The sequence below is a fragment of the Sceloporus occidentalis genome, unplaced genomic scaffold (assembly GCF_023333645.1).
Source record: "Sceloporus occidentalis isolate IW3139 unplaced genomic scaffold, rSceOcc1.0.p SCAF_390, whole genome shotgun sequence".
In the NCBI taxonomy this organism is placed as follows: domain Eukaryota; kingdom Metazoa; phylum Chordata; class Lepidosauria; order Squamata; family Phrynosomatidae; genus Sceloporus; species Sceloporus occidentalis.
Window position 1 is genome coordinate 116,180 of NW_028317370.1, and position 23,235 is coordinate 139,414.

The window sequence follows — 23,235 nt, forward strand, 5'->3', positions numbered from 1 at the left end:
GGGGGAGCTGAGGATGCCCCAGTGTTCCAGTAGTGGGTGGCAATGTGTCAGTAGTAGCCGTATTTGTGAAGACACTCTGGCCCGCTCACACTCTCTCGCTACCAGGGACTGGGGTACAGATGTTACTGGCCTTCTACAGGACTCACCTTCTACAGCCGGGACTAGCTGTACTAAAAGGTTGCAAGAAGAACACATAGAACTCAGCAAAGAAGGAGAGAGGACAACATCTGTAGAAAACATGGGCAGCAGGGAGTGTGACAGGGGGTCCGGCCCTGACACGGCCTCCTGGACTAAATGCAAAGAAGATGGGAGACGTCCTGACTTTATTTGGGAGGGTAATAGGGATCATATGTGGGGGTGTGAGGGCATGGAATGGGGGGACATCAGGCTTCAAGTGGAAGGCATGGTCCAGTGGATGGTTAAAGAGGCATCTGTTAGACTGGACTCTTACACCCAGAATCCCTACAGCTCAGAATAAACCCCTCCAACGCATGCACCATACAGCATTCAACGCGAACGCTGCGGGATATAACCCATTCTCTCCGCTACAAAACAATTTAAACACACAAGAAAAAACCTTGCGAAGTACTGAATCTATTTCTATCCCTAGAGTCTGAATCCGGACTGGGAAGACAAATACCCAGCAGCTAACGGAGTAAATGCCCCAATATCGACTTCAATTGGTACTCGGTTCTGGAACTGCCCAGGAGAATGGGGGGCCGGGGGGATGCTCCTGGTATGGCTGTTTTCTTTGCCACAGCTAATTCCCTAAGTATTAGGAAGCTTGCTTGGGCGCAGATTTATTACCAACGTTACTGTAAACGGTTAAATGTGATTAATTAGAAGAAGCGCAGTGCAGGTTATTATGTAAAGTGAGGGAGCGTGACGGTAACGTGTCGAAAGCGCTGCTTCACATACGTTGCCGATTTCGGGGATGCGCTAAAGTGTGATGCTGTGAGTTTTTGGTCACATTATCTGTGTTTTTACAGACGTCTGTATATTTCTTTGTAGAATGGATAGACGGGGGGGGGGCACACAATTGTTTGATGGAATCTTTAAGATGCTTGAGGTTTCCAAAAGCTCACAGCTCGGAAAAGCAGAATGTAAATGCTTAATACGAACTGCGCCCATCGGCTTATTGTGTTACGCGAAATAATTAGACTTTCCTTAATTAACTGTGAATGTGCATCCAGGTACCGAGGTAGTTGCGTTACTTTGTCTAAAGCTGCTCCATCATGAGGATATCAGCGATAACCGCCTAATGTAATACACGATGTAAAGTGTTTTTTAGGTGGGGGTATTCTGAATGCGTGTATTCAGGCAATTTCTGGCTAATAAATTATTAAGTTTTTGAGTTTCTCGATGTCTCCCTCTTGTGGGCACAGCCGGGAAATGCAACAATCAACCGATTCGTATGAACTTCCAGCCATCCGCTTAACCTATAAAGTAGAAGGTATATGCAAATGAGTGAGCCCATGGAATTGTGGGTAAAAAGACTTTAAAAACGTTACGCCCTTACCTGTGTGTGTCCGCCATGAATTCTTAAAGAAACGGTGTGTTTTGAAAGCAGAGCAGTTCTGTTGTTGGACCTGTATTGACGTAAAATGTATTTTCTGCCTTCAAAAATAATTCTCCACCCGCAGCGCACAGTGATATATAACACCGATTAAAAAAAATCCCAAATACATCACATTTCCCAGAAGATTTAAAACCCCCACATTGAAGAGATTTCCGATTGTGCCTCAAAAGAGGAACAATTCCTACCTGACTCCAAAATGGCCTCTGATTTCTCACTGGATCAACAACCTCTAACTAACTCTGTCCTTATAACCCATTATATCCCTGTATATTCCTCATATTATATATTATATACTCTCTGGCCGATATAACTAATCCCGTCCTTATAACCCGTTATATCCTGTATATTCCTCATATTATATATTATATACTCTCCGGCCCATATAACTAATCCCGTTATATCCTGTATATTCCTCATATTATATATTATATACTCTCCGGCCGTATAACTAATCCCGTCCTTATAACCCGTTATATCCCTGTATATTCTTCATATTATATACTCTCCGGCCGTATAACTAATCCTGTCCTTATAACCCGTTATATCCCTGTATATTCCTCATATATTATATACTCTCCGGCCGTATAACTAATCCCGTCATAACCCGTTATATCCTGTATATTCCTCATATTATATATTATATACTCTCCGGCTGTATAACTAATCCCGTCCTTATAACCCGTTATATCCTGTATATTCCTATTATATATTATATACTCTCCGGCCGTATAACTAATCCCGTCCTTATAACCCGTTATATCCTGTATATTCCTCATATTATATATTATATACTCTCCGGCCCATATAACTAATCCCGTTATATCCTGTATATTCCTCATATTATATATTATATACTCTCCGGCCCATATAACTAATCCCGTCCTTATAACCCATTATATCCCTGTATATTCTTCATATTATATACTCTCCGGCCGTATAACTAATCCCGTCATAACCCGTTATATCCTGTATATTCCTCATATTATATATTATATACTCCCCGGCAGTATAACTAATCCCGTCATAACCCGTTATATCCTGTATATTCCTCATATTATATATTATATACTCTCCGGCTGTATAACTAATCCTGTCCTTATAACCCGTTATATCCTGTATATTCCTATTATATATTATATACTCTCCGGCCGTATAACTAATCCCGTCCTTATAACCCGTTATATCCCTGTATATTCCTCATATTATATACGCTCCGGCCGTATAACTAATCCCGTCCTTATAACCCGTTATATCCATGTATATTCCTCATATTATATATTATATACTCTCCGGCCGTATAACCAATCCCGTCCTTATAACCCGTTATATCCTGTATATTCCTCATATTATATACTCTCCGGCCCGTATAACTAATCCCGTCCTTATAACCCGTTATATCCCTGTATATTCCTCATATTATATATTATATACTCTCGGGCCGTATAACTAATCCCGTCCTTATAACCAGTTATATCCCTGTATATTCTTCATATTATATACTCTCCGGCCGTATAACTAATCCCGTCCTTATAACCCGTTATATCCCCGTATATTCCTCATATTATATACTCTCCGGCCGTATAACTAATCCCGTCTTTATAACCCGTTATATCCCTGTATATTCCTCATATTATATATTATATACTCTCCGGCCGTATAACTAATCCCGTCCTTATAACCAGTTATATCCCTGTATATTCCTCATATTATATACTCTCCGGCTGTATAACTAATCCCGTCCTTATAACCCGTTATATCCCTGTATATTCCTCATATTATATACTCTCCGGCCGTATAACTAATCCCGTCCTTATAACCAGTTATATCCCTGTATATTCTTCATATTATATACTCTCCGGCCGTATAACTAAACCCGTCCTTATAACCCCTTATATCCCTGTATATTCCTCATATTATATATTATATACTCTCCGGTAGGTTCTGGTGATCTGGGGTATCCCTTTAACAAATGCCGGCTGCATTATAATTATTTTACTGCCTCCAACTAAAAGGAGCCATCTGCTCACCGTAGTACTGCCCTTGGGGCAATTATCAGCCAAGCTCAGATGCTGGAGGCTGAAGACACAGATGGTTGCAGACCACCGAGGGACCCTGGTCCTGAGTGGACAGCAGGTCAGCAGCTAATGACGCAGCCTGATAACAGCGGGACCCACTTACACCCAGCCTCGGAAGCAAGGGGCAGATGAGGGCAACGAGCACTGAACCTCAGGCATCAGTTCCTAGCAGCATGCGTGAAGCCGGAAAGGCCACCAATAATCCCTGAGACCAACAGCCACAGGTCAAGGGGCCATAGACCCATTTATTTTACAGCTTCCTGGGCCGGTCAGGAAGACCTGAGCATCCACCAACTAGCCCATTCATGGCAGGATAGTGCCCTAAGAATCAGGGTTGGCTGACATAAAATGGCGCACTCGGGAAGCACGTTATATGAGTGATTATTCCTCCCCATTACCGATTGCTATCCATTAGTTCAAACAGCCTTTACAAGTGAACCTCAGAAAAGGAAACTGGTCAGATAATGCTGGCTCTGCCACAGGCTGCCATCAATCCCACCACAGCGATGTAGTCCTCTCTATTAATGCCGAATTTCTCCTCAACAAACACACTGACTGACGAACAGCCCGGGCTATCTACGCCACACGCCATGAAGAGGCCTCTTCTTAGGAGCCACTATATAGCATTATCATGTATTGATTTATATAACACCACCGTATTCCGCAGCGCTGCATAACGACGTGAGACAGAACTGCTCAACGTTCGGTGAATTCATTATTAAATCTGTACCAACGCCTTCGGTACTAAACAATACACCGTACCTATAAACCCAACCATAAATCCCCCTCACTAACTGTCTGAATGAGGCGCAGGTAGAGCGTTTTATAAGGCGCGGTTGTTGACGTTCACACCCCTCCGCGCTGATTGGCCTGTATATGTCTAGTCAGACACTACAGCTAGAGAAACATCATCGAGTAGAGTAACAATAATGTAGCGAAGGACACAGGGCATGCGCAGTGAGCCAGCGACGCTATGGGCGGGGTTCCGAGTAGGGCAGACGTCGCAAAGGAACAGGGAGAAGAGGTTTTGCGCATGCGTATAACAGGCGCGGAAGCCATCTGAGGGGTGCGGGCACGCGCAGTGAGGTCAAAGCTGTGGGCGTGGTTTACGCGCATGCGCGGTTAACGTATCTGTGGTACTGCCGCCCGCGCCCTTCCGATTCCGGGATTGAAAGACAGGAGCCGGTACCGAAGGGAGTTAGCCCTGAGAGACAGCTCTGCGGTAAGCCGCAGCACACCCAAGGGGCAATAATACTATACGCTAGTAACGAGGGTTGATACCGGTGGCGGGCGTGCCGGGAGGTGGTGTCACTTACTGGGACTGTAGATAAAGAACAATTCCCGTGAAAAGGTGCAGTTACCGTGTCAACCAGTGACGTGTTCGTGTAGATCGTCCCCTTTAGTACATTGCACCAGAAGTGCCCCTTAACCTCGGCTTTGGCGTTGTAGGGGCAGGTGGGTATCTTGGGGTGGGGGTGCGGTAGGTTCTGGGTGCAGGTTGTGACTGTTTGGGGTAAATTGTTATATTCTGCAGGCCACTGGGTCATTTATTCGGGATACTCAGAGTAAAACGGTACAAACGGCCCTCACATCCCCCAGCAGCCTTTGTCTCGGCCTCTGTGACAAAGCCTGCCTGTGTTGAGCCAGACCACAATATCGCATCATATCGTAATTCAGTGGCCGAGGGGGGGGCTGGTGGCCCCTCTTCACAGGAACGGCGAGACCATCTGCAGCGCCGGGGCGTCCACTGTCACCCGGCAGGCGTGCTTCTGACGGTGGTCCCGGTGTTGCTGCCGTGTCTGTGAACACGGAATGGGTTTGTGTGTAATATGTTCCGTGTTCGGGGGGGGGTCTGTTCTCTCGCTTATTGACCAATGTCTCTTCTGTCCCCGTCTCCAGCGCAGCTGTATGGACTCTGAGCCTCCATCATGGGGCAGATGCTATCCAGGGTGTTCGGGAACAAGGAGATGCGGATTTTGATGTTGGGTCTGGACGCCGCCGGGAAGACGACCATTCTCTACAAGCTGAAGCTGGGCCAGTCCGTGACCACCATCCCCACCGTGGGCTTCAACGTGGAGACGGTCACCTACAAGAACGTCAAGTTCAACGTGTGGGACGTCGGCGGCCAGGACAAGATCCGTCCTCTGTGGCGGCACTACTACACGGGCACGCAGGGACTGATCTTCGTGGTGGACTGTGCCGACCGGGACCGCATCGACGAGGCGAGGCAGGAGCTCCACCGCATCATCAACGACCGCGAGATGCGGGACGCCATCATCCTCATCTTCGCCAACAAACAGGACCTAGTGGACGCCATGAAACCCCACGAGATCCAGGAAAAGCTGGGACTGACCCGCATCAGAGACAGGAACTGGTACGTGCAGCCCTCGTGCGCCAACACCGGGGAGGGACTGTACGAGGGCCTCATGTGGCTCACCTCAAATTACAAATCCTAATTCTGTTTCTACGGCGATTCCCTTTTTTTAATTCTCGTTTTGTTTTACATTTGGAAAGACGGATGAGCGGAGCGGAGCTCTGAAGGGGTTACTGTTCTCGCCCCGACGTGGGTGAGGCGCCGCGTGGTGACAGTTATTGCGCGCGTTGGCAGCGGGTTATTGCGCGTCTGGCTCTGCTGCTGAGACTGAAAGCCCCGTGTGGCATCTGCCTTAATCATCAGTGACATTTAACACGACTGAACGTCTCTTCTGCGCCCCCCCCCCCCCCCCCCGTCCTGTTAACCCCCGCCCTGTTACTGATAAGGAGGTGCTTTTTAACCCTTGGTGCTGTGGGGTGAGACCACTGAGCTGTATTACCCGATATTCTCTGCGGTCCCCGGCCCCAGTCCTCTAATGCTTCGGCCCTGCTGGCTCTACAGACCCCTAAACTGGCTCTACGGACCCCCCCCAACCCCTCTGCCAGCTCTACAGACCCCCCCCCAAACTCCTCCGCTGGCTCTACAGACCCCCCCCAAACTCCTCCGCTGGCTCTACAGACCCCCCCCCCCAAACTCCTCCGCTGGCTCTACAGACCCCCCCAAACTCCTCCGCTGGCTCTACAGACCCCCACTAGACCATGGCTGACATGGTCCCCTTGGTTACGCGGGGATAACCTAGAACACGCGCGGCTCGGACACTTTATAGAGCGCCGTTCTGGTGACCTGTTACATGAGTGTTTTCATGTTTTGGGCCCCGGCATCAGTATTTTCCATAAGTTATCCAGCGGAGGGCCCCGCCGCGCATGTTCTGTCAGCGACGTTACGTGGCGTTGGGTTATCCCATCCCTAATCCTCCTCTTGCCTTTTCATTTATTGCGGGATGCCGTTAATGCGCTTCACTCGCCTGTCCGTCAGTCCGAGTCTCTAAGCGTCCGCCTGGGGTTTTTATTTAAAAATCTAATTAATGGTTAAGAGTTCTTTTTATTCAGGTTAACTTTTTTTAAGCTGAAATCCCGGAGCGTTGCGGAGCTTTTTTTTTTTTTAACCCCTGTTTGTCCGCTTCCATATGGATGTTGTTTGCATTTGGGATGGTGCTGTTAACCCGCTCAGTGCTGGTAAAAGTGAAGTAACGATGCTGCGAGGTCATCCTCCGGGGAGTCCCATAACTCGCCGTGCCCTGTTGTAATGCCTCCGCTGGGTGTCCGCGCAGGTCCTGGAGCACGTATGCAGTGTTCTTCCCAGACTATTGCCCCGCTTAGTCTTCCAGCCCCATGGGGTAAGTCACTGACATTAGCCGCGTGGCCCGGGGGGGTTCCTCTTTCCTGGCTGACGTACGCCGTTTAGCTATGCAGACCCTGCCATTGAAGGGGCCGAAGTGTTAACCCCCCCCCCCTCCCCCATCAGCGCCGGGGCTCCACGCAGAATGTTTCCATTCCATGTTCTCCGCTTCAAAATGATTCTGTTCAATAAAATTTTGACAACGCATCCGATCCGCTGTCTGTCTGAGCTGGCTTCCCGGGGAGAGCGTTGGCGTCCTGGCCGCCGGGGGGAGAGCGTTGGCGTCCTGGCTTCCCGGGGAGAGCGTTGGCGTCCTGGCCGCCGGGGGGAGAGCGTTGGCGTCCTGGCCGCCGGGGGGAGAGCGTTGGCGTCCTGGCCGCCGGGGGGAGAGCGTTGGCGTCCTGGCTTGCCGGGGGGAGAGCGTTGGCGTCCTGGCTTGCCGGGGGGAGAGCGTTGGCGTCCTGGCTTGCCGGGGGGAGAGCGTTGGCGTCCTGGCTTGCCGGGGGGAGAGCGTTGGCGTCCTGGCTTGCCGGGGGGAGAGCGTTGGCGTCCTGGCTTGCCGGGGGGAGAGCGTTGGCGTCCTGGCCGCCGGGGGGAGAGCGTTGGCGTCCTGGCTTGCCGGGGGGAGAGCGTTGGCGTCCTGGCTTGCCGGGGGGAGAGCGTTGGCGTCCTGGCTTGCCGGGGGGAGAGCGTTGGCGTCCTGGCCGCCGGGGGGAGAGCGTTGGCGTCCTGGCTTGCCGGGGGGAGAGCGTTGGCGTCCTGGCTTGCCGGGGGGAGAGCGTTGGCGTCCTGGCTTGCCGGGGGGAGAGCGTTGGCGGCCTGGCTTGCCGGGGGGAGAGCGTTGGCGTCCTGGCCGCCGGGGGGAGAGCGTTGGCGTCCTGGCTTGCCGGGGGGAGAGCGTTGGCGTCCTGGCTTGCCGGGGGGAGAGCGTTGGCGGCCTGGCTTGCCGGGGGGAGAGCGTTGGCGGCCTGGCTTGCCGGGGGGAGAGCGTTGGCGGCCCCCGTCTAGTCGCCCGTTTCTCCTGCTGTAACGACTCAAACCTTAATCAGTCGTTGGTCTCGTCTTAGATTCAGGAGCCGTATGTCTACCCCATGCATGTTTAATACCCTCGCTGTGTTACCCTCTACCACCTCTGCTTGGAGGCTGTTCCACTTATTTACCTCCCTCTCGGTAAAGTAAAACGTGTTAAGCCCCTGACAGTCTATTGCTGTCTGTTTCTTGGTCTGGGGGCAACTTGGTGTTTCTAGCGAAGGTAATGAATGAGACATCACTGCGTGATTAAATAATTATGTATTCATTCAGCGCCGCGGAGTGATCGTTCAATGAATTTCCATCATTATAATGGAAGGAAGTTTTACTTCACTGAGAGGGGGTAGATACGTGGAACAGCCTCCCAGCAGAAGTGGTAGAGGGTAATACAGCGATGGGATTAAACATGCATGGCTCCTGAATCGATTGATTAAAGTCTAACTTGGGGCCGATCTCCCAGGTCTGGGGTTCCCTCGTCTCGCCCTAAAGTGCGTTTTAAAGATATTCCTGGATGAGAGAAATGGTAATATATATATGGGGGGGGGGTAATAAAACTTATCGAAACACGTAATATATTTATAAAGGTTTGCGGCCGGGTCCTGGTTATTGCCGTCGCCGGCTGGTCGTCTTCAGGCCAGTCGGAGCCCTCCGTGGTTTCGGGATTCAGTTTATGGGGCTGGCCCCGCTCGTGCCTCAGGCATCTTTCATATACAGGTCCAGGGGCCTGCTGAACAGTGTGGGGTGTGAGAGCGATCCTATCCGGGGTAATTCTCCGGAGGGGGCTGTGTATCCGAAATCATCCCAAAGCTGCCGTGTAAGAAGCTCATTTTCAAACCCCATGTGCACAATGTGACAGTACTGTGAGGTACGTGCCGGGGATCGGGGAGCGCCGGGGTCAGAGATGGGGCCAGGCTATAGGTGAGTTGGGGTCGTGGTAGGGGCGGCCCGCACGGGGCAGCGTGGGGCCCCCAAGGGCGAGCTCTGCCAGGGCCCAGGGGCAGCGTGGGGGCTCTACGGCTATAGTGTTCTATACAGCAGAGTGCTGGAGCCAGTCTGGGGTAACTAAGCACCAAACTAGTATCTCTGTGCACCCTGCATTGGGGTAAAAACTGGTTCGGTGCAGGGATCTGAGTAACGGTATCATTGAGTAACCAGCGCGAATACCGGGGCATTTCCAGCAGGGGCAAATACTGCCGCTCGGGAAAGTGGGTTTTGAGGTACCCCGAGCTGGTAGTTGTTGCTTCCTGTCTGTACTGCCCCGGCACTCCGTTAATTTCCCAGCCCCCTTCAACGGAGAAACCCCAAACAGCCCCAGACAATGAGGAGCCATTACATAATAACCGAACGGCACAAGATGGCTACGCCTAGCCAATCACAATATGAGAGAGGTAGGATCAGGGTTTTGAGTGGCGTGTTTGTCGACCTATCACCCGGGCCGCTTCTATCCTGAACTCCACAATGGCTCAGCCAATTAACTTCGACCTCACCGGAGGGGACGTCTTTCTTCGCCAATGAGTGTGGAAAAATCTGGATTAGCGGCTCGGCGGACCAATCCGGTAGCAGTAAGTGGGCGTGGTATTGAGGGTTTAGCCCCGGCGCCATGTTACGGCCCGCTCAGTCCCGGCGGAGCTCTGAAGATGGCGGCTGCTGCAGCGGTGGGAGGAAGATCAGCATATTACGGGACAGAGGGCGGCCGGGCCCCCAAGAGACAGAAAACCGAAGGAAACGACGACAACGTGGCGGCCGCAGCGGTAAGAGAAGCGCGAACAGGAACTGCGTGTAACGAGATGCACCGGATAGAGCGGGCGGATGCTATAGCTACAAAGTGTCCCTGTTCAGTTTTGCTAGTCCTTCTCCTAAATACCTGCGCCCCTCTTTCTTCTCCTAATTCTCCTTCGTGCCCCTCTCTCTCCCCTGATGCCCCTCTTTTCTAGGAGGTCAGAATGTTTGCGGGGTATGAGGGGATCGCAGGGTTCTACAGCCCTAAAAGCCCCAATAATGTGTATAGAAACAGCAGGAAACGGCTTTATAAACTAAACGGGGGAAGTAAACCCCATTATTATTCTTCTAAATGCCCCACATACTGTGTTCCGTGTTCCTCTCATGGAGTTGCGCCTGTAGAGTTTTTGGCCCGGACGGCTTCCTTTACTCAGCGTCCCTGCTTGGCTTGGAGTACCGGGGGAGGGGGTATCAGCAGATGGCGGGACTGGCTGCCCGCACCCTCTGATTGTGGTGTAACGGTAACCGGCGAGTGACCCCCTGACCTCACGCTTTGTGTTCCCGTAATCCTCCTGCTCGGGTATCTGTATCCCCCCCCCCATTATAATCTGTTACTAACTGCGGAGTCTTCCCTCTTCTTGTTGCAGGAAGGATACGACGACCCTCACAAGACCCCGGCGTCCCCGGTGGTCCATGTGAGGGGGCTGATTGACGGGGTGGTGGAGGCAGATCTCGCGGAAGCCCTGCAGGAGTTCGGCACCATCAGGTAAATACTCGGGGGTCCCTTCCTCGGGGGTCCGGGACGCGGGGCTGGTTTGGGAGCCGGCAGTCTAACGTCCGCCGCGGAAAGCTTGGAATGACCGTCTCGCTTCCCTCTCGCAGCTACGTGGTGGTGATGCCCAAGAAGCGTCAGGCGCTCGTCGAGTTTGAGGACATTCTGGGCGCCTGTAACGCCGTCAACTACGCGGCCGACAACCAGATCTACGTGGCGGGTCACCCGGCCTTCGTCAACTACTCCACCAGCCAGAAGATCTCGCGGCCGGTGGACTCGGGAGACGATTCCCGGGGAGTCAACAACGTGCTGCTCTTCACCATCCTGAACCCCATTTATTCCATCACTACGGTAATGCCCCAGGACCGGCGACTCGGGGAGGGGGGGTCTCTCTCCCTGGCCTGTCTGTGTTGACCCCGGTGGGATTGTTATAGACGGTAACCCTCTTCATGGTGCCTCTCGCTCCGCAGGACGTTCTGTACACTATCTGTAACCCGTGCGGACCGGTCCAGCGCATCGTCATCTTCCGGAAGAACGGCGTCCAGGCCATGGTGGAATATCCTTTAACCGCTCAGTCTGTCCCCGTGCTGGGGGAGCGTTCTGTCTGTCTGTCTGTGTGTGCGGGGGGTGGGTTTGGCTGTATATATAATACACATTGCTTTCTGTACGCTCTTCCTTGACTCCGCGCACGTTCGATTCCGTGCAAAGCGCCCAGCGTGCCAAGGCCTCTCTGAACGGGGCGGACATCTACTCCGGCTGCTGTACCCTGAAAATCGAGTACGCCAAGGTGAGTGGGCCGCATGATGCCGGTGGGGGGGGGTTGGGGGGTCTACCCCCCCCCGTCTCACACCTTTCTGTGTTCCTTCAGCCCACCCGACTGAACGTCTTTAAGAACGACCAAGACACCTGGGACTACACCAACCCCTCGCTGAGCGGACAAGGTACCGTATCCCCGTCTGCCTCTCGTATTTGTATACATGTGCTGTCAGTTAGCCCCACTTCACACTCTGTAATGCCAATGCCTGGACTCCCGGCTACAAACTGTCTCGTGGCCTGGATATCCCACCTCCCCCCGTGGTCGCCCGTTGGGGGGGTCCCCGCTGATTCCTGTACGCGGAAAGCACGTGAAGCCACGCGGACGGCGGTTTACCCCGGGCCAGGCAGGGGCATTATACGACCACCCTAACACATTTCTTTTCCAAGGTACATACTAGTCCCATGTGCAGGGGCCGCGCTTTAAACCGACCCTGGGGGTCCGCTCGGGCTCAGGACTGACAGCCCCCCGTCTGCACATTATTTCATGACACACAGTGTAGTTGAGGCAGCACTAGTTCTCTGCCCACGGAGAGACACTCATCGCAGAAAGCCCAGGCCATCCGCAGAGCTCAGACACGGAGAACATCACACGGTGACCAAGAGAAACTCGCTGAAACGGGGGCTCCGACACGCTACAGCAGGCATGTAACCAGTACAGTGAGACGGCTTCCAACACGCTGCAAACACGTTAAACAAGCCGCAGAGGCTGTCCTCAACACCACAGCAGACACGTTAACAAGCACAGAGAAGGGAGCGCATCCACGTTACACGCCATACGAACACAGTAACAGATACAGATGTGTCACGCCACGGCAGGCACTGATGGGTCGGAACACGCAACATTCTAACACCACGCGAGCCTCCAAAAACAGCAGTCTCCTCCTCACCAGCATCAGATCAGTGGGTCAAGTGAAGAAGATCCGAACATAGCCTCAGTCCCAAGACACGGGATGTGCCTCGCTCTGTACGGGGGGCGGCATCTCCATGGCCAGAGGCACACAACAAGCACATGGAGCACACAGAACACGAAGACACGTTAGCAACACGTGAAGCTTTTTGAGAATGCCAATTGTTTTGTTTCCGTGTTACTCATGACTATAAAACCATGTGATGCAGGGTCGCTGCGTGTGTATGGCGGGGCGGCACGTTTCAGAGCTCTGCTCACGCACACGAGGTAATCCCACGGTAAGAGAAATGTGTTATTGTCACAGTGGGACCTTGTGCTGTTCTGTAAGTAACTTTTTATCCATTTTTGTAATCGCTCTTCTTTCCAATGAATTGTCGTGTCTGGGGGGGGGGGTTGTGGTTCCTCGGTGGTGGGGGGGTAATTGCTGGGATTTGGGGGGGCTGCTCTGTGTCTCTGCGAGGGTCTGCTGGTCTGGGAGGGACCCCCGTGGCTTTATATTCCCTTTAAATGCCGGGTCAGATAACTGCTTGTGGGTCGAGTCAGATAATGCCCGAGAAGCTGTTCCTCCAGCCTTTGTTGGGAAGCGCCTGTTACTGGGGAGGAATTACTGTGGGTACCCCTGCCCTGAGCTGTTTACTGGTTAGAGGGGTCTTTCCCTTAGCCGTCTGTGGCGGGCATAACTGTGGGGGTCTGGAGTAGTTTAGAAGGGAGCCTGATTGCAGTCTTGCTTTCCTGCAGGGGATCCGGCGGGAAACCCCAGCAAACGGCAGAGGAATCCACCGCTTCTAGGAGATCATCCGGCTGAATATGGTGAGGATGCGGCAGGTGGGTGGGGGGGGGTCGTGGTGGCGTCTATGTAAAGACCCCCAGACCCTCTATGTAAAGTTTCCTTTGAGCACCTTAGTAGTTGCAGACCCTCTATCATAAGTTTTAAATTACTTTCTCCGTGGAAGCGTTGGTAGTTACTCTATCGCGTCTGTGTTCTAGCTTTATCTATTAAACAAAACACCCTGACCTTGTATCATACTGTCTGTGGGGACAAAATAGAATGGCTCAGTCTTAATTACCTAGCTGGACTCTCTTAATAATGAAAGTCTATGGAAGAACGGACTTCATTAGCATCGCCATAAAGCATCAGCTCAAAACGGTGTTTGAGCCAGGAAAGTCACCCAAAATATCACATGACTGTTGTAGCCGCCTCTGCTGGGCTTCCCGGTGCTGCAGTCTGACTTTGTTTTTTTTTGTTTTTTTTATTCTTTTCAGGTGGCCCTCATGGAGGATACCATGGACACTATCACGAGGAGGCATATGGCCCCCCACCCCCACATTATGAGGGCCGCAGAATGGGTCCACCACCTGTTGGGGCGCCCCGAAGGGGTGGGCCAAGCCGCTATGGGCCACAATATGGACACCCGCCGCCGCCTCCTCCTGAATATGGCCCGCATGCCGATAGCCCCGTGCTGATGGTGTACGGGCTGGACCCCGTTAAAATGAACTGCGACCGCGTCTTCAACGTCTTCTGTCTGTACGGCAACGTGGAGAAGGTGAGGCCGTAGGCCGTGACTCCTACCGGGAGCTCGAGCTCTACTAACGGGCTACTAACGTGACGTGTCTCCCCGCCAGGTGAAGTTCATGAAGAGCAAGCCTGGGGCAGCTATGGTGGAGATGGCAGATGAGTACTCTGTGGACCGGGCCCTCACCCACCTCAACAACAACTTCATGTTTGGCCAGAAGCTGAGCGTTTGGTGAGTCCCGTCCTGGTTGTTCCGGGGTAAGGCTGGTGGCCATTGGGTTGGCCGCCAGACCAAGTTACCTGATCCTTGCTTTGCCCTTATCGGTGAACGTCCCGATGTTTGGGGCTGTAGTTCCACGATGCTCTGTCGCCCTGCCGGGGGAGTTTGTTGAGGAATTCTCCCAGCCCAGGCAGCGTGGATGTGGCCGCCGGCCCCTTCGTGTTGCTGAGCAGTCGGAGCCCATCATCCCGTGTTAATGGCTCCTCTCTCCCCTCAGCGTGTCCAAGCAGCAGTCCATCGTGCCGGGTCAGTCCTACTGCCTGGAGGACGGTTCCAGCAGCTTCAAGGCTTTCAGCGGCTCCCGAAATAATCGATTCACGTCCCCGGAGCAGGCGGCCAAAAACCGCATCCAGCAGCCCAGCAACGTTCTCCATTTCTTCAACGCCCCTCCGGAGGTGACCGAGCAGAACTTCCTGGAGGTGAGTCTCTTAACACGGACCCTCTTGGTGGCAGTATGGGGGGGGGGGGGGGTCGTCTGCGCCTGCGGAAGCAGCTCGCGCTTACCTTGTCGGCTTGTATGGAAGCGATCGGGGCGAAGGGCTCTGCGGTAATCTTCTGTTCATCTACTTTGCAGATCAGCGACGAGCTGGGGGTGAAGAAGCCGTCGTCCGTCAAGATCTTTTCTGGAAAGAGTAAGTGGTGGGGAGTGCGGCGACGCTCTGGATTAATCTCAGTCCTGATGGTCCTTAGAACCTCGAACACCAATGTGTGTAACCCTTTACACGCTGCGCCTAGTGCAGGAAGGGCCGAGACGACCCCTGTGTAATTTATATAGCTCGGTCAGCCTGCCGGCCCTGTGTAATGCATAGGTAAATCGGCTAGCTGGCCCTGTGTAATGCATAGGTAGATCGGTACATCTCCCATACTCCTCTGCCAGCCACTAAGCTGAAAGAGCATTATGGGAGGTGTAGTCCTTCAGCAGCTGGAGGGCCGCAGGTTGAACGACCTTGGACTAAAGGATCCCTTAATATACAGGAGAGAAGAGAGCGTCCGATATATAAACCAGGACAAGAGGCCATGGTCTAGAAACTGGTCTAATAGTGCGCAGCATTACACAGGGCCAGCTAGCCGATTTACCTATGCATTACACAGGGCCGGCAGGCTGACCCAACTAAAGCCCCTGCTTTAGTCTGTCCTGATTTATCCTTCGAACCGTTCCGTAACTCAGGCGTTATACGGGGCCAAAGCAGCCGTCGAAGCTCGCGATACCCGGCGAAGTTCGGGATGTGACGGTGAAACTGAGCCCTCTTTAGTGAATACACTCGCGAGGTCTCTCTGCAGGGTTATTGGCAGTCTCTTCGTTGAGCTGTCTCGTTTTAATGTCCTCTCTTGTCTGTAGGTGAGCGGAGCTCCTCGGGGTTATTGGAGTGGGAGTCTAAGAGCGACGCGCTGGAGACCCTCAGCCTCTTCAATCACTACCAGATGAAGAATCCCAGTGAGTATCTAATCCGTCAGTTAGTGGGCCCGATCCCAGTTACCCCAGTATGTGACCAGTTACTGACGTGTGCTCTCTTCACAGACGGGCCGTACCCGTACACCCTGAAACTGTGCTTCTCCACTGCCCAGCATGCATCGTAACCGGCGTGCGCCGCGCGCTCCAGCGACCGTTCAGTATCATCTGCTCCTTGTAGAGACGCATTTTTTTTTTTTTTTGTTTTTATAAGCTTTGGGATTGGAGGGATTGTGACTTGTGGGTTTTTGTTATGTTCGTGTAATTGTTTTGTGCTCGATTGTTTAGCACATTTCAATAAAAAATTGAGAGTAACTGGTGTGACTATTCTTTGGGGGGGGGGTCTTTCCATCGGTGGGCTATATATTATACCCCATTTCATGCTGACTGTATATTAAAGGTCGCTCTCTTCCCTGTGATGGGCAATTAATCCTTTTAATGCAGGAAACAAACTGTAATCGCTGTCCCAGTCTGGAGTCGGGGGGTTGTTTATAAAGCTGTTCCCTGCTGTTTCTATATACATTATCGGGGCTTTTAGGGCTGTAGAACCCTGCGATCCCCTCATACCCAGCAAACATTCTGACCTCCTAGAAAAGAGGGGCATCAGGGACAGTTGGCAGCTATGTGAAACACCAGATATAGCAGCAGTAACTTGGTATAGGAAGGGTTAAAGTAAGTCGGTTTAACCCCTTGATGACAACTGCCGATCCGGGCACGTCATGCCCTGGCCAGGACCGCCATAGCTTTAAACTGGGGGAGAAAGCCATCTACGTTCGCTTTCTGCACCCAAACGGTGTTGCTGCGATGGCCTGATGTTGAGGCGTTCAGCAACACCGACATCCGCGTCAGGGGCCGTGTCTGACCCTCCCCGGGGATTCAATGCTCTGTATGGCAGCAGACGCCCGTTTTAAAAGAGTTTAGGCAGCTATCGAAGAGCGATTTTACCGCTGGCGGCTCGTCCTTTATTTAAAAAAAAAAAAAATAGCGAAGATTCCAAAGGGGTCTCTCAAGACCCTCCTGAGAACTCTGGCTCCACTTGCAGGTTGAATACAGGTACTGCGTTCAACCACGCAGGTCAATGGAACCTAGCTTTCTAATCACAATGCGATTAATAAAACATGTAAAAAAAAAAAAAAAAGTAACGTAAAATGAATTTACCATCACCATCAGGAGAACCTTCCAGTTCCAAAACATGTTAGAAAACAGGCAAAACGAAATAAATATAAATGTATATAAAAAAGTATGGAAAGAGTTAAAATACGGGCATGTTAAATGCCCATGGGGTGTGAGTGATTTGATGGGGTAAATTGAATTGGCCGGGTTTAAAGATACCCGAAACGGCGCATGGGGGAATAATTACCAGATTTGGAAAAATTATTAAATTAAAAATAGCAAATGCTGCCTGTCCTTATTGCCCCATAAAGTGCAGAAAAAAAAGCAAAAAAACAAAACATTGGGTGCTTCTAAACTCAGGACGAATAGAATCTATACAGCAGGTTCTTTCATTAGCTTTTTTAGATGAGTAAAAGATTTTTTACGTAAAACCATATTTTATACTTTTTTTTTTTTAATAGTAAATTATATGATACAATCAAAATAATGACATCTAAAGAAAGCCCTCTTTCAATATATAACTTTGTGAGTTCAGTAAACGGGAAAGAAGAAAATTACAGCTAAACACGAGCGTCGCAGAAATGTTAAAACAGCCATTGTCACGAAGGGGTTAATAAATGCTAAAAATATGTGTTTAGAGCCGTGTGCGGAACCGGAAGTGTGTCATTGGGTCGGCCATCTTGTGGCTGGCAGACTCGTCAATGGCGCTGTGAAGTCACGTGACTGGAAGTGAGTTTCTAGCTGCCAGCCATAACATGGCCGTGACCAGACGCTGACCTGTAGTTGTGACAGGACTTTTGATGGCTGCGGCTGCGGTGAGGGGGCTCCTGAGGAGAGGTATGGGGACCCAGCTGTCTGTTTAGTGAGTAGGGCCCTTTGGGAGAGATACGGGGCCCCGGCTGCGGTGTAATGTGTAGAGGCTTCTCAAGAGAGTCATAGGGTCCCTGCTCAGGATACAGGAGCCCCCGAGGACAAGTGTGTGGCCCCAGGTTTCTGTATGGAGTATAAAGGCTCTGTGGGGGAGGTATGTGGGCCTTAGCTCTCTATATAGTGTAAAGAATGTTTCTAAAGACTGCTATGGGGCCCAGCTCTCTGTATAGTGTATAGGGCCCCAGAGGAAAGGCATGGAGCCCAGCTCTCTGTATAGTGTATAGGGCCCCAGAGGAAAGGCATGGAGCCCAGCTCTCTGTATAGTGTATAGGGCCCCAGAGGAAAGGCATGGAGCCCAGCTCTCTGTATAGTGTATAGGGCCCCAGAGGAAAGGCATGGAGCCCTGCTCTCTGTATAGTGTATAGTGGATGATTTGCTAACCCCCCCCACACACACACACTCACGCTGAACTTTGCCCGGATACCGCCTGAGGGATACAGAGTCTGACCATTCAGAGACAGAACGAGGCGAGCTTGAGTTTTTGCAGGAAAAGGAGACAGATTAATCCCCATCACCCCCAAACATTATACATTAAGGGGAAGAGGACACCCCACTTGTGTGTTAAGGGTGCCGTGAGCGTGTGTAAAGTTTATTTTTTTGTGATTATCAGATCTCCACAGTGCTGTCCTGGCAGTCCGGGGCATGGCGTCCGGGCCAGAATCAGCCAAGTATCAATACGAGACTCTGAAAGTCACAGCGGAAGGAGATCACGTCCTGCACGTGGAGATAAACCGCCCTGAGAAACGAAATGCCATGAATAAGAGCTTCTGGAGGTAAGTGGGGCAATTCCACTCACCCCGGGGTCACTAGCTGTGGGGCACTCACGCTGTCGGTACTGACACCCAGGCACACACTGTACTGACACGCATTCACACCGTACACACGGGGCACACATGCTAAACTGCACTGTACACACACACACACACACATGCCGGGCTAATGCCATACTGACACTCAACACGCCAATTCTAGCTCTCAGGCATGCGCACTATACGTACACGCAGTCGCACCTCACACGCCGGGCTCGCTGGCTCTCGCGCACTCGCTTTACCAATGCCTGGTGACTTTTGCTCTCGTCGCGTTCCGCAGGGAGATGGTCGTTTGCTTTCGCGCCATCGCAGAGGATGCTGATTGTAGAGTGGCCGTGATTTCTGGCGCCGGGAAGATGTTCACATCTGGTATGTGCGGTGTCTGTAAATTACACGCGTGGAGAGGGGAGGCGCGCGCGTGGTCTGTGGGGACGGCTGAGGGTTGTGCGAAGATTTATTTATTTATTTTTGTGAATAGGAATCGATTTAATGGATTTGGGGAGTGACTTCATACGTCCGCAGGACTCGGATACGGCCAGAGTCGCTTGGGAGATCCGAAAGAAGATATCGGAGTACCAGGAGTCCTTCTCCATCATCGAAAAAGTGAGTGATACGCCAGATTCTGTAATAAGCCACGCCCCCACATCTCTGATTGGCGCTGCCGGCACGCGCTTCTAAACGTACGAGTAAATCAGAAGAACCCAGAACTGCCTCTATCGTCACGCAACTTGGTGGGAGAAAATATTTTGGAATTAATTATTGTTATAGCGCCATCATATTCTGCAGTGCTGTACAGCGGGGATGAGGATAATTGGTGAAAATAAGTAGTAAAGTGAGCCTGGGAGCCATGTGACATCTTTTTTTTCCCTCCCCAGTGCCCAAAGCCTGTGATCGCCGCAGTACACGGAGGCTGCATTGGAGGAGGTGAGGCCGTGTGGAGAAGGGGCACTTGTGGCTAACGCATGCAGACGTGCCTGACGCTGTAACCGTGTCTTTGTAGGAGTGGATCTCGTCTCTGCGTGTGACATCCGCTACTGCGCGCAGGACGCCTGGTTCCAAGTTAAGGTAAAGCCTGGATTCTGATTAGACGATGGGAAGCACGTGAGCAAAGCGGGGTTCGTGGACTTGGCATCCAGGGTTATTACGCTGCCGTATCCTGTCACTTAGGGTCTCCTTATATACACGGCAGCATTGGGGAGCGGTTGTGAGTGGGGGGGTAACAGGGCTGACGTTTTCTGGGAACCATGAGGATGATCCTACGAGCCGATTTATTCCGATATCCTATTCTCTTATTACTCAGTACTGAGGTACAGACAGCCAGTGTGCACCCCAATATTCTGCCCCCTCTGTTACTGATGACACGTTTGGGGTTGAAATGTCCCTGTTTTTTTTTATTAAGGATTAATGGCTGGGTTAATATACAGCCAGGAGGATGCCTGTTGCCCCAGCGTGTAATATTTCTGAATAAAATAACAAACACCCCCCCCCCCCCGTAGGAGGTGGACATCGGTCTGGCGGCTGATGTCGGGACGCTACAGAGACTTCCGCGGATCATTGGAAGCAGAAGGTACTGGGACACAATACCCTTAATATGGGGGTAGATGGGTAGGATTCCCATGGATAGGAATGTTACTGTCTGCTTATACCCAAACTGACACAGCGTCAGAGAGGGTGACCTGGGTAACAGCACAGTGTGAGGCTGGCTAAGTTAGTGGTGAATGTTGTATAGGCCAGTGGGGGGGTGATGTGGGGTTGGGGGGTCTGGTTGGCGCTGTGGATGGTCATTTAATGCTCCTAACCTGCTGTCCCCTGTAGCCTGGTAAACGAACTGGCCTTAACCGCTCGGAAGATGATGTCGGATGAAGCCCAAAGCAGCGGATTTGTCAGGTAGCGGCGTGTGATTATGGGGTGTGTGTAGATGCGTGTGTACGGAGCACACTGTACAGTAGCTGTACTTTTTTTCTCTCCGGGGATATATCTGTACAGCGTATCCACTAATCCTACTTATTTCATGCACATCTGCTAATGGTTATCAAGTTTATAGATGTAATTGTACTGCACTGCTGAATATGATGGTGCTATATATGAAATTAGCAAGTTCCCACATTAATTACCCTCTCTTTCAGCCGTGTTTTCCCCGATAAGGCCAGCCTGCTCCGGGGCGCGTTTGACCTGGCCGCCGAAATTGCCAGTAAGAGCCCCATCGCCGTTCAGGGAACCAAAGTGAACCTGCTGTATTCCCGAGACCACTCGGTGGAGGAGAGTCTGAACTACATGGTGAGAGAGCATCACGCAGACATCTCGCTCACCCCGTGCAGCTCCTGTGACCCCCTCGGGGCTATTAACGTGTCCTTTGTATGTTACAGGCGTGTTGGAACATGAGCATGTTGCAGTCCGAAGATCTGCTGAAATCCGCCCAGGCCGCCATGGAGAGAAAACCGCTAAAGGAAGTGACATTTTCAAAGTTATAGGAGCCATTTGCCCTTTTTAGTGCAGTCGGGGGACGGACCCCTGATCACCCAGATCCAGAATCAGACCGCCCCGGTGCGTTCGGTCTCGCTTGTATTCCAGGTCAGGACCTCTGTGACCTGCAGCCAAGTGATATTTGTAGGAGGTGTTTCTGATTAAAAGTTTTTTCCTTCTGACCAGTCTGCGCAGTTTTGTTGAAGGCTGTCTCTCTATTTCAAAACTCTGTGACCTAAACGCACGTCTTCATACTGTGACCGTAACCGATTTAATGAGCCGTGCACAGTTTCACTGTACCAGGCGTGTCTAGTTACACGAGCAAGGCGTATGCTACTGGCAGGATCAACCAGGTATCTCCCGTCCTGGGGTATTAAAGGGACAATTTACTGCCCCCTTACTGAGAATGCATATTGATGTGTGCCTTGAGTACTTACCTGGGGTAGAAGCTGTTGCTCTCCCCCTCCTCCTTCAGCGTGCAACGATTCTTGCTGTTGATTGGTTGTTTGAAACACAAGTGGACATTGGGTTCACGATGCTCTGGAGACAATATGAACTTCCCATGTCTGCTAAATGCAGTCAGGCGAGGTCCAGCATGGGGCCAGCCCCCTAAGTGGCCCTGTTAATAAAGCCCCCAGAAAACATCTGTCAGACCTGCTTGTGAAGGAAGAGGCCTGATGGGAGATTTAGGAGCCAAATGCCTATCCCATGCATGTTTACATTCCCTCACTGTGTTAGTCTCTACATCTTCTGCTGGGTGGCTGTTTCATGTATCTACCACTCTGTGGCATGCTTGTCATGAATACAGGTTATTTACTGGGAATCCTTTTAAAGAAGCAGCTAAAGGGAATGTTAAGGTGCATTTGTGGCAAACAGCCCCCTTGTTCCTTATTATGATGTTAAAGAAACGTTACAAATATGAACAGATTACAATGTGGAGATGTAAGTGTTAAATGTACGAAGTGGCAGATAAAGAGATTGGAGGCTGTAATTAGTGGCTGGAGAAGTCCTGCCGCTCCCAGGTTACTCTGACCGCTTTATTGCTTTATCAGAGGGAGGTCCCATGTACTTTATCCAAGAAACGGTTCCTCTTTCCACCTGGGAGTCCCATTTCTCGGCCTCTCCTTGCAGATAAGGATGCATTTAAAAATGATAAGGCTCTTTGGGGCCGGGCCGGGCCCTGCCACACACACACACACACACACACACACACACACACACACACACACACACACACACACACACACACACACACACACACACACACACACACACACACACACACACACACACACACACACACACACACACACACACACACACACACACACACACACACACACACACACACACACACACACACACACACACACACACACACACACACACACACACACACACACACACACACACACACACACACACACACACACACACACACACACACACACACACACACACACACACACACACACACACACACACACACACACACACACACACACACACACACACACACACACGGAAATTGTCGATTTGATCCGGTCTTTGCTGCAGCCCGAGGGCCGATTTCAGATTTGTTTGTGGCTCCCAGGGCCTTAACCATTAATCCTTCCAGTGCTATGACAAAAGTTACTTTTCCCTCAAACAGCTTGTCAGTGCTTGTCTCACACGCAGCTTACCTCTCCGGTACCGCAGGATCACGTAATGTGACATGACTGCACTGTGTTCCTGCCTCCCCATGCCAGTCCAAGATTTTTCATAAAGGGCCAGTCTGACCTGGACAGGTCCCCGTCCAGCCTCTTGTGAATAATTTTGGGCCAGTGTCGGGAAAGCAGGAACGCAGCGTGCGAGGGCCAGAGAGGTAAGCTGCAGGCCCCTGGTGTGCAGGGAGAGGGCGGACAAGTGGTCTCAGGGGTCAGAGTAGCCAGCTCGGCAGTTATGCCACTGTTGAGGGGGTATTTCTTACCCTCTTTTACAGCCCAGCACATGGTGCAAGAAGCCTCGCAGTTGTTCGGACTGAGGCTGGAGGCTTTTTTTCTGCTGACTCGGTTTCTAGAGCGTCGGT

At 51.6% G+C, this 23,235-nt stretch overlaps 3 protein-coding genes across 3 annotated transcripts; all 3 read left to right on the forward strand.

Moving 5' to 3' along the window:
• The first annotated feature begins 5,582 nt into the window (after nt 1–5,582).
• Nucleotides 5,583–6,110, forward strand: LOC149273242 (ADP-ribosylation factor 6-like). The gene has a single exon (XM_089506544.1). The coding sequence runs from the start codon at nt 5,583–5,585 to the stop codon at nt 6,108–6,110; it is 528 nt and encodes a 175-aa protein (XP_089362670.1).
• A 3,922-nt stretch (nt 6,111–10,032) lies between these two features.
• On the forward strand, nt 10,033–15,980 carry LOC149273243 (heterogeneous nuclear ribonucleoprotein L-like). The gene is made up of 13 exons (XM_089506539.1): nt 10,033–10,146; nt 10,762–10,880; nt 10,997–11,237; nt 11,357–11,442; nt 11,577–11,673; nt 11,755–11,827; nt 13,348–13,419; nt 13,873–14,153; nt 14,233–14,354; nt 14,620–14,821; nt 14,977–15,034; nt 15,742–15,837; nt 15,922–15,980. Exons 1-13 carry the CDS (start codon nt 10,033–10,035, stop codon nt 15,978–15,980), a joined length of 1,620 nt encoding a protein of 539 aa, XP_089362665.1.
• Nucleotides 15,981–17,765: 1,785 nt separating this feature from the next.
• LOC149273244 (delta(3,5)-Delta(2,4)-dienoyl-CoA isomerase, mitochondrial-like) lies at nt 17,766–21,175 on the forward strand. The gene is made up of 10 exons (XM_089506542.1): nt 17,766–17,802; nt 18,506–18,668; nt 18,985–19,073; nt 19,183–19,307; nt 19,580–19,628; nt 19,705–19,769; nt 20,201–20,271; nt 20,520–20,591; nt 20,831–20,981; nt 21,071–21,175. Exons 1-10 carry the CDS (start codon nt 17,766–17,768, stop codon nt 21,173–21,175), a joined length of 927 nt encoding a protein of 308 aa, XP_089362668.1.
• The last annotated feature ends 2,060 nt before the right edge of the window (nt 21,176–23,235 follow it).